General features: G+C 46.4%; 1 protein-coding gene across 3 annotated transcripts in view; it reads right to left on the reverse strand.

The window, feature by feature from the left end:
• Positions 1-76: 76 nt before the first annotated feature.
• Positions 77-10,631, reverse strand: part of atp2c1 (ATPase secretory pathway Ca2+ transporting 1) — a 38,292-nt gene continuing 27,737 nt past the window's right edge. For all 3 annotated transcript variants that reach the window (XM_066643295.1, XM_066643304.1, XM_066643313.1), the window contains exons 12-27: positions 10,490-10,614; positions 9,757-9,854; positions 9,463-9,558; positions 9,191-9,280; positions 7,644-7,748; positions 7,316-7,472; positions 7,046-7,216; positions 6,065-6,162; positions 5,927-5,977; positions 5,609-5,775; positions 5,430-5,498; positions 4,243-4,359; positions 3,949-4,096; positions 3,742-3,837; positions 3,164-3,305; positions 77-2,635 (exon numbers count right to left, since the gene is read on the reverse strand). In XM_066643295.1, the coding sequence (XP_066499392.1) occupies positions 2,514-2,635; positions 3,164-3,305; positions 3,742-3,837; positions 3,949-4,096; positions 4,243-4,359; positions 5,430-5,498; positions 5,609-5,775; positions 5,927-5,977; positions 6,065-6,162; positions 7,046-7,216; positions 7,316-7,472; positions 7,644-7,748; positions 9,191-9,280; positions 9,463-9,558; positions 9,757-9,854; positions 10,490-10,614 (1,852 nt within the window). In that variant the 3' untranslated portion in view covers positions 77-2,513. The remainder of the gene's footprint in view (positions 2,636-3,163; positions 3,306-3,741; positions 3,838-3,948; positions 4,097-4,242; positions 4,360-5,429; positions 5,499-5,608; positions 5,776-5,926; positions 5,978-6,064; positions 6,163-7,045; positions 7,217-7,315; positions 7,473-7,643; positions 7,749-9,190; positions 9,281-9,462; positions 9,559-9,756; positions 9,855-10,489; positions 10,615-10,631) is intronic.

Genomic DNA, 10,631 nt, shown 5'->3' on the forward strand with positions numbered 1-10,631 from the left:
ATAAAAACCCCAAAAATCAAAAGGCAAAAGTGTTTTTAAAGATTTGTATAAATTTTAATGTACAACTGTATCCCGAAGTAGCGATGAGACTCTCAAAGTCAGAACACAGAATAAATTAAATACCATCTTCAAAAAAAAAAAAAAAAAAACCCAAATAAAAACAATTAAACCCAACCCTTCCATCACAGGCTCGTAAAGAGACGTCCGCTTCTGACGAAAAGTGGAAATCTGAGTAAATTAAAAAGGGTGTTTATCCCTGGAGACGTTTACTGCAGCTCCTGGTGAGAGGAGAGTGTTACTGCCGCGGAGAGGAAAGAAAATGTCGTACTGCAGAAGATTCAGTGTATCCAGCCTCTCCTCAATATGAAGAAAGGTTTACAGAGCGGGAAAGAGCTGGAGGGCTGCACGATACATCATTCATCACGATACTGGCTTCTGTGATATTGATATCGTAAATATCGCCATATGTTTCAATATGGAACCAAGCCCTCAGAGCCAGAAATAAATATTAAAATGACCGTACGATTATGGAAATCGGAAGGCTTTACACTAGACTTTGGGACACTGCTGTGAGGATTTGATGGTTTTTAGCCAGTAGCAAGGTCAGGTGCTGATGTCGGACGAATAATTCTGGATCACTAACACCACTCTGAAAAAAATGGAGCTCCATCCAACACCTTTGGGACGAGTCAGAGAGCAGTTCCACTACTTCACAGCCCAGTGTTTGAGAGCTGAACACACCCCTCGCCGACTCTTGCCATTAAGCATCATTACGTTTGGGCTTTCGGACACTTAGAATAGCTGGACAACTGCAGTAAGTATGTCGTGTGTTCATATCGTGCAGCCCTGCCATGTCCTCATCGGAACATTCCCAATAAGGCTCTGCGTAAAGCTCCAGATCAGATCTACAGCTAAGCTACATGTAAACCACCAGCTACCCGTCCACTACGAGAAAAGACAGAAACGTCATGTCTACGGCAAGCGTGACATCCCAAACTAGAGCGAACTCGCAAAAACTTGAGCTTCGGCTTCACCATAAATGACAGCGTTCCCCACGGCGCCGCCAAGTGTCTTTCAGAGGAACACATGTAGAATGTGGCATCTTTATAGAAAACTTCAAAGAGAAATGCCACCAGTTTATTAAAAAAAATCCCCCATTCTGCAGTTTTGACGTAAACAACATGATGAGGACCGCTACTGTGCAGCTACGTTTGACTGTAGAGACGGGGCTTTCCAGTGGTGGGGAATGGAACCAGACGTCTCTGCTTCCAACACTCCTCCAGCATTTTATTTCCTCTCCACTTCCTCCAGTGACATCCACCCGTCTAAAGAGCTTCTTAATGAACGGCGACGATGACGGAGAGCGGCAGAAAATCTCAACAGTGTAAAACAGTATGCACTAATCCATATAAAAAACACCAGTAAAAGCAGCGTGACGAACCCTCTCTTTGTGCAGTGTTTCCACGCCGTACGCGCTTCCTGCAGTCACGCACATGTACGCAGAGGATAACACACACCACACACAGGGTTTGGTATTAACTGGAGTCTTGGAACTCGCCCCTCTGTGGATAAGGAGGGACTACACAGTAGGGTTTGTGCAGCTGAGTGTTCACAAATAATTAAGGAGCTTTTTGAGCAGGACGTCTGGTCCCTTTCACCGCCGCGGTCCGCTTTTCTGACTCCGGGTGATTCTCTGGAACACAGCATTTCACACAGAGCCAAAACCTCTTCATCACTTTGTTTAAAAATGAACCGCGGAGAGGAAAAAATAATAATAAAAAAATCTTAGCAGGCATCAGACGGAGAGCTTTAGAGGATCCTCTGCCTTCAGTGATCATCATCATCATCATCATTCAGTGACTCAAACAACAGTGCATTACGATGCTTTAAATAATTGTCTAAATGCTCGTTATGTGTTAAATAATCAATACCCCACTGCAGAATAGTGGTCAGCTGTATTAAATAATAATAATAATAATAATAATAATAATAATACCCTGGCTCTTCGTTCACAAGGTAAATTATTATTCCCTTCCTCCATGTGCTGACACTCCTTTGATTAATTCAAGCGTGATTTGCCGGAATGCAAAAGGCATCTGTACCCAAGTTGTTCCACTACTACAACCAGCAAAGTGTGCTCAATTCAGGGAAAGAAAGAGAAGAACCAATAATTATAAATATAAAATATGACGTCGACATCCAGACGCTATGAGGAAAGTAGTACAGGCTTAGAGCAGCACACCGGAGCGTCTTCAGGAAAACGGGATGCTATTCGGTTTCACCTGGAGACCACAAGGGGGCGCTGGCACGTCCTTCAGTACGGAGGTCCACTCCGGAAAAAAAAAAAAAGTCAGAAAACGGACCTTTACAAGCCAAAAAAAAAGCCCAAAACCACATGTCCCCTGGCCCACTGTCTCAGCTCCGAACTGAAGTCTTTAGAGACGTGGACCTGTCCGCAAGTCCCGCCCTCTCGTCCCCAAAAGCTCCACCCACTTCACGGGACACAATGTGCGTCATACTTCGTGAAAGGAATCTGAGGTTTCCCGCTTCTCGCCCCCCCGCCACCGCTCCAGGGTCTTTATCGCCTCGGACACCACGCACACGGACGAGGTCAAGCCCACCAGAAACAACAGATCTGAGGGAAACAAATAAATAACACAGAATTAACGGTTAGCTAGTGAAAGGGTTTGTTTCTCCTCAGCTCAGCTACTCCTCTCTAACGTGCTGCATGCATCTGTTTGTGATGTTTAGAGATCAACAATCAGGATTTGTAATTTTTAAACCAAAACTTATGCATTTTTCAGGAAAGGATTACTGCAATTCATTTTATTTCTCAGTGTTTGTAAGGTTTATCTCTTGTAATTTGTGGTAAAAACCCCAGGGAACCCACAGAAGAACCGCTTTTGATGTCAGCACTGAGACACCTGTAAACTAATGAGGCAAAATAAACATCCTGTAGAGCACTCTTATAAATACGGCATGATTTAAAGGTCATATAAAGATATCGCTCAGTGTTTCTCTGCGGGTTTGAAATATAGACGAGATTTGTGTGTCTCCCCCTGCTGAACTGTTTCTGCAGCTACAGCTGTGACTGAGAACCTGTTCCTCCTGCTCTGTGTGTGTGTGTGTGTGTGAGAGAGAGAGTGAGGTGTGCGTTAGTTACCTAGAATACTGAGGCTCTCTGTCTGAAATACCCTCTGAAGTGGAGGGAAGTAAATGACAAGCAGCTGACCCATAATAGAGCCCAGGACCGCGTAACAGAACGTTCGGTTACTGCACAAACCCATCTCATGAACCATTCTCGTCTAGAGAGAGAGAGAGAGAGAGAGAGACAGAGAGAGAGATGGGAAGAGGGAGAGAGACAGACAGACAGAGAGGGGGAGAGGGAGAGAGACAAACAGACAGACAGAGAGAGAGAGAGAGCGGGAGAGAGACAAACAGACAGACAGAGAGAGGGGGAGAGGGAGAGAGTCAGACAGACAGAGAGAGAGAGAAACAGACAGAGAGAGGGGGAGAGGGAGAGAGTCAGACAGACAGAGAGAGAGAGAGAGAGAGAGCGGGAGAGAGACAAACAGACAAACAGAGAAAGACAGACAGAGAGAGGGGGAGAGGGAGAGAGTCAGACAGACAGAGAGAGAGAGACAGAGGGGAGAGAGACAGATGATATTATATACACAGATATTTTATATTAATATACACATATACAAACATATCAATGTGTGTGTGTGTGTGTGTGTGTACCTGTGAGCGTGAGCTGAGGGCATTGAACATGTCGAAGAAGACGAAGCACGTAAAGGTCATGGTGGTGTCTCGAGGAGTGATCAGATTGTCTTGTAACTGAACACAAACACACAGACGGACGTGTTAAAACATGGCTGTCACAGGGAAACTCTGGTGTGGATCTGAATCTCCTGTGTGAAGAGGACCGAAGGCCTCTGTAAAACGCACCTCCCTCCAGAAGACGAAGAGTGTGCCGCAGACGATGATGAAGGCCGAGATGAGCACCTTGACGAGGAGGCTGCGCGTGAGGATGCTGTCTCTCACGTTCCGCGGAGGCTTCCGGATCACGTCGCCATCTACAGGCTCCACGCCCAAACTGCAGCCAACAGCAGAGACAGTGGAGTCAGGGGACAACAACATCGCAGACAAGGGCAGTGTAAACAGCTGAGAGCTAACCGTGGGGTGCTGTGACGTCCCGTTATGATTTGTTATTTTATGTTGTGTCACGTGCGAAGTGTTTACCTCTGAGCGGGCGGTCCGTCCATGATGATGTTGATCCAGAGGATCTGCATGGCATTCAGAGGGTTGGGGAAGTTCATCAGCGTCGCCAGAGAGATGAGTGTCAGAGCAGCGATGCTCCTGAGGACGGAAACAGAGACAAATCCACAGCATTTACTACTTAAAGAATGGAATATTTTACTTCTAATTTAAGGTTTTATTTATACGATTTACTCATACCAAAGCCCAATGTATACTTCTGCGTTGATTCAATACAGAGCCTGCACCACTGTGAGCATTTACACTTCTGCATCGCTCTGCAATTACACCGCCACACCACTAGGGCTGAATCTCAAACATCTTCCTCTACACTCTCCATCCATTATCTGTAACCCTTATCCAGTTCAGGGTCACAGTGGGTCCAGAGCCTACCTGGAATCATCGCAAGGCAGGAATACACCCTGGAAGGGGCACTAGTTCTTCACAGGGCAACACAGACACACACACACATTCACACCTACGGTCACTTTTGAGTCGCCAATCCACCTACCAACGTTTGTTTTTGGACTGAGAGAGGAAACCGGAGCACCTGGAGGAAACCCACGCAGACACAGGGAGAACACACCACACTCCTCACAGACAGTCACCCGGAGGAAACCCACGCAGACACAGGGAGAACACACCACACTCCTCACAGACAGTCACCCGGAGGAAACCCACGCAGACACAGGGAGAACACACCACACTCCTCACAGATAGTCACCCGGAGCGGGAATCAAACCCACAACCCCCAGGTCCCTGGAGCTGTGTGACTGTGACTCCTACCTGCTGCGCCACCGTGCCGCCCTCCTCTACACTCTGTCGTACACAATGTAGTGGTGCAGTAGCATTACTTTTATAAATCTTTAAAGTGCACTATTTAGGGAGTAGGTCCTTGTTTGGGACAACCCCCCAGAGACCTCCGTATTTTTCCTTGAAGCCCACACCATGTCTGAGGAAACCTCGCTCTATAAATGCGCTGCTTTTTGCGTCCCTGTGTGTGGAGAAGATTGCAGTCTGATGTGTAGTTACATTTCTGGAGAAGTGCACGTCAGGAGAAGCATACATTGGGATTAAGTCGGAGAACTGGATAAAGGTGTCATCAACAGTGCCATCCTGTGGATTAGAAGAGCAATGCGCTGTGAATGAACAAGAGGGGGTTAAACACTCACGTGCTGAGCTGAAAACGGACAAAGTTCTTAATGTTGTTGTAAATGCCTTTGCCCTCCTCTATGGCCGACCTGCAGCAGACGACAGAGTTTATCAGTGACAGTAGAGTTCCCCTCAAATGTATCAATTCTCTGAAGACATGATCAAAAAGGGGGAAAGTGTGAAGGTATCAGTGTCTCACATGATGGTCTGAAAGTCGTCGTCCACCAGGATCATGTCGGCGGCCTCCTTACACACGTCCGTGCCCGTCTGCCCCATGGCCACCCCGATATCGGCCGCCTTCAGGGCCACGGCGTCGTTCACTCCGTCCCCCGTCATCGCCACCACCGCGCCGATATTCTGCAGACTCTGAGGACCAGAAAACACAAGCAATGGCTTGAAAAACCCAGGTCCGATCAGCTTTTTTCCAGTGGAAATCGCTCTGTAAGAGTTCTGTAAACGTTCAGTGCAGAGTTTACATTCATTTGCTGAAACACGTCCACATTCCTGCTTTACTCACCTTGACTATTTTGAGTTTGTGTCGAGGACTCGCTCGGTAGAAAACCACAATCTGTCAAAACACAAAGGTCTATGAAGAGTGTGGAAAAGCAGGAGAGATCATTAGAGCGACAGAGAAGTGTAGGAGAGGTGTTATTACCCTGGACACGATCTGAGAGAGCTGCTGAATGTCCATCACATCCACCTCCTCTCCAGATAAACAGTGTGAGCCTTTAGTGTACAGACCCAGACGACTCGCTACAGAGAGAGAGAGAGAGAGACAGAGAGAGAGAGAGACAGACAGGGAGAAAGAGACAGACAGAGACAGAGAGAGACAGACAGAGACAGAGAGAGAGAGAGAGAGAGAGAGTGTGAGACAGACAGAGAGAGAGAGAGAGACAGACAGAGGGAGAGAGAGACAGAGAGAGAGATAGACAGAGAGGGAGAGAGAGAGAGAGACACAGAGAGAGAGAGAGAGAGACAGACAGAGGGAGAGAGAGAGAGAGAGAGAGAGACAGAGAGAGAGAGACAGAGACAGAGAGAGAGACAGACAGACAGAGGGAGAGAGAGAGAGAGAGACAGAGACAGAGAGAGAGCGAGAGAGAGAGATAGATAGACAAAGAGAGAGAGAGAGAGAGAGAGAGAGAGAGAGAACTATTAAAAACTATTTAATGTTTTATTTAATTGTTACAAATTGCTAAATTCTCCACTGATTTCCTATTATTTTAAAAAATACTTCACTTAAATCCCATAATTTCAAAGGCTGTATGATTTGGGGAAGCCTCTGAAACTGACATTTGCTTCCTACCCTCCTCTAAAAGTTACATACTGCGGTTTCTGCAGTGCAAAAGCCCAGACTAGCACTGACAGAGGCTCTTTTCTCCCTATTACAGCTCAACTGAACATCACAATGATTTTAAAGCTGTAATCTGAGGGCAAAAATACTACCTAGTGTTGCTTTAAAAAGCACATACCTGTAATTCAAACTGCAGTTCTCGCTTGCACCCTTAAATTTCGATTTTGACACAAAAATCATTACTACTGTGCCTTAGAGCAAATATTTGCAGGGAACGTGAACTCAAACACATTTGTCGTAAGTAAATTTCCGTCCCCTTGCTGTGTCCTGATTTGAGGGTCTCACCGATGGCCACAGCCGTTTCCTGAGAGTCTCCGGTGATCATCTTGACCGCGACGCCGGAGCTGATGAGGGTCGACACCGCGTCCTTCACCCCCGATCTCGGCGGGTCGATGATGCCCACCAGTCCCAGGAACGTCAGAGCGCCCATTTCTCCCCCAGAGGCGAACGCCAGAACTGCAGCCACACAGTCACAAACAGGGAGCAGGGTTTTAACCATGATTCGTATCTCAAAACAGAGAGAATCTGAGGATTACAGCCAGGAAACGCCTTTACCTCGGAGTCCTGCCGTGCCCATGTAGCTCTTCTGCTGCTGGTACAGCTCCCTCTGCTGGTGGGTGATGGGAAAGTTAACTCCTTTACAGTGGTACGAGCTGCAGAAGCGAATCACCTGCTCAAAGGCTCCTTTCACAAAGAATACTCCAGATTTATCCTGCAGGTTACACCACGTTAGAGGGGAAAGAGATGGAGTTCAGATACATCTATATTATCTACGCATTTAGAAACAGTAACAATATTTGAAGATGTATTTATTTTACATCTGAAGGGTATACATTTTATAATCGTAATAATAATAATAATAATAAAATGACGAGGCCCTGACCTGCTGAGTGCGGTGGACACAGCGTACAGCCATCCATTTCTGCTCAGAGGAGAAAGGAATCTCTTCCAATCTTACAAACTCCTGCTGCAAGCCCTCCAGACCCATCTATTAAACACACACACACACACACACACACACCCCTTGATTAGAAACACCAACCATGCACTCCAAATTTTTGGCCTTATTTATTCATTATAAAACGTTTTAACCTCATTAGGTCCGATGTATACACAGGTGCACTGTTTACACACACACACACACACACACACACACTAGTAGTTCATCTGAACCCAGGACAGTTTCAAACCACAGGCTCACTGCTGTCCAGATATTACTGGTGTGGTGGACTGCACTGCAGTGACACTGACATGGTAGTGTGTGTGTGGTATGAGTGTATCAGACACAGCAGATCTTTCCTGTGGAGGTTTTTTAAAAACATCTGCGTCACTGCCAAAGCCACACGGGTCCAAATCATCAGGACAGGATCGGCTCTGTGGTCAGGAACAGTGGAAGAACACCACGAACTGTCCATCACCAGATGAGTTACCGCCTGAAGAGAGAGGACTCTGACAGAGTGTAAACGCTCAAATAAGTGATAAAACTCTGTCCACAGCCTCCCTGAGGTCACAGCGACTATTTGACTTCTGGGAGGCGTTGGTGTTTACCCAGGAGTGTGATATTCAGCTGGATATCCGCCTTGGCTTTGTGTGTTCAGCCATTGTTCTTCTAACACAAACAATCTACAAGAAGTTTAAAAGGAGTGAACAGCCACAGGTTAATCCCAGTGTCAACACAAACCTGAGATTCGAGTGTCACGGGTGGCTGGTTAATGGGTAAAAGTGGCAGAACCTTATATAAGAGCACGGCAGCTTCAAACAATGTAACCGTCACTGCCAACACGCTTCTCTGTGTCCTTTAAAACTGGCATGGACGTTTAACATTATGACCACTAGAGGGCACAGCTCGGAGTCCATGATTTCTAACAGCAACAAACGTGACGAGGTGGAGGTGATGGTGATCCAACGCTGTTAAAAACATCAAAACATGTGAACAGAGGATTGATTTCACTAATGACACTTTCCCGCTCCTTGGTACCTACATTACTGGACTCTACCCTTTGTTTGGCACCTGGTACCTGATTCAAATATAGCTGGTGTCATCTCAAAACCCTGTCTCTAACGAGAACAACGGGCTTTGGAAACCACAACAACGGCGGCGGTAACGTTAAGCGGTGTTTACTCATGGTGTATCGGCGTGTTGTTGTTGTTTGGGACTGAACACAGCTCCGTCATCAGTTCAGACAGATCAGTAGAGTTTGTTCCTTCCTTGTTGCAGCGTCCAGCTCTCGCTGGATTCTTTCGTCGGCCACCGATCCAAGGAGCGTTTGAACCTCTTCAAAAGACCACGGTGTCATTTTACGAGCTGCCGTCGTGAGTCGGATAAAAACAAACGTGATCTCTGGAGATGGAGAGTTGGTGCTGGTCGTCTGCGCTGCGTGGCGTAGAGTGACCACGGTTAAGTCCCTACAACTGATAATTGTGATGTACCTTCATAGCCAGAGCGATGAGTGCGCCCTCTGTTGGTCGTCCCATCAGTGTATTGTTCCTGATCACAGCGTCATTACACACACAGCCAGCCTGGAGGAACGGACCGACACAAACCGATTAGGGGCGAGTAGAATATATTTCATATTACTAAAGCTTTACTGAATACACAGCACCATATTATAACAGAAATCATAATCTTTCCATTACACACTAGCACAGATTTCTCATGATTTCTCTTGTTACCATTGAAGATGGACCCTGCTAAGACTCACCTCCACAATTTTGCTGATGGAGGTGTTGGAAAATCCGTGGACCATGTCACCGTTCAGATAAACCTCTCCAGCACTGTTATAGCCCACACCGGTCACCTGAAAAACATCACACACACAACTGTGAGTGTCCAGAGTCGAGTCCAGAGCCTCTCAGCACAGGAACTGAAACGTGGACCACCCTGCCCCGCTCTCTCTACACCATTTTGTCCATTTCAGGGTTGTGGATATTATACTACTGTTATATTATTAACTATAAATCACCTGAGACTCAAAAGCTAGAGCTCTAGAGTTTACCTCTGCGTGTTGTCCGTCTGAGGTATAGATGTGCGTGACGGTCATTTCATTCTTCGTCAGGGTCCCGGTTTTATCAGAGCAGATCACATTGCAGCAGCCTGCAAAATAAAGACCCTCACAATATCAATAAACACATTCAAAACCAAATAAATCAGGAATTCAACAAATCTGGGATCTTTCCAGGATCTTTAAATCTGTGACTAAACAAAGCAGTTATGGAGCACTACTGCTGGGACACTATGAGAGCTACGAGCACATGTTTAAAGATGTAATTAGCTTTTAAAATGGGACACATTTTGAGAACTGAGCAAAAACGGCTAAAAACCAGAGCTTCTGCTCCTCACTGCTGTGCGCTCGGGGTCGGGGTGAACAGCGAGCGGCTCACTATCATTTAAAGGAGCTGTTTAGACAGTGGGAGAACACTGCTGTGAGGCTTGTGGGGTTTTGAACAAAGCAGGTGATGGATGTTTTATTAAGAACCAGAACTGTGTTCCACTGTGGAGAAGAGGAAGAACATGGCTCTAACTGCAGCACCATAAAAGAGCTTTGTGAGGAACTGAAAACGTACTCAGTCGGCATGTCGTTCCTTTTATGAACTGTCAATAGTTTATTGCTGTATTCTCAGGGTGGAGGACATTGTTATAAATTATATCTAAAAATATAAAACATTCGCCAACGTGTGGACTGTGGGTTTAAACATAAACGATGCTGTAAAATCCAAATACATCCGTACCTAGTGTCTCAACGATGGGGAGCTTCTTTACGATGGCTCTCTTCTTCACCATCCTCATCACCCCCAGCGCCAGCGTCACTGTCACCACGATCGGCAAACCCTCGGGGATAGCGGCTACAGCAAGACTACGGAGAGACAACCA

The sequence above is a fragment of the Hoplias malabaricus genome, chromosome 1 (assembly GCF_029633855.1).
Source record: "Hoplias malabaricus isolate fHopMal1 chromosome 1, fHopMal1.hap1, whole genome shotgun sequence".
In the NCBI taxonomy this organism is placed as follows: Eukaryota; Metazoa; Chordata; class Actinopteri; order Characiformes; family Erythrinidae; genus Hoplias; species Hoplias malabaricus.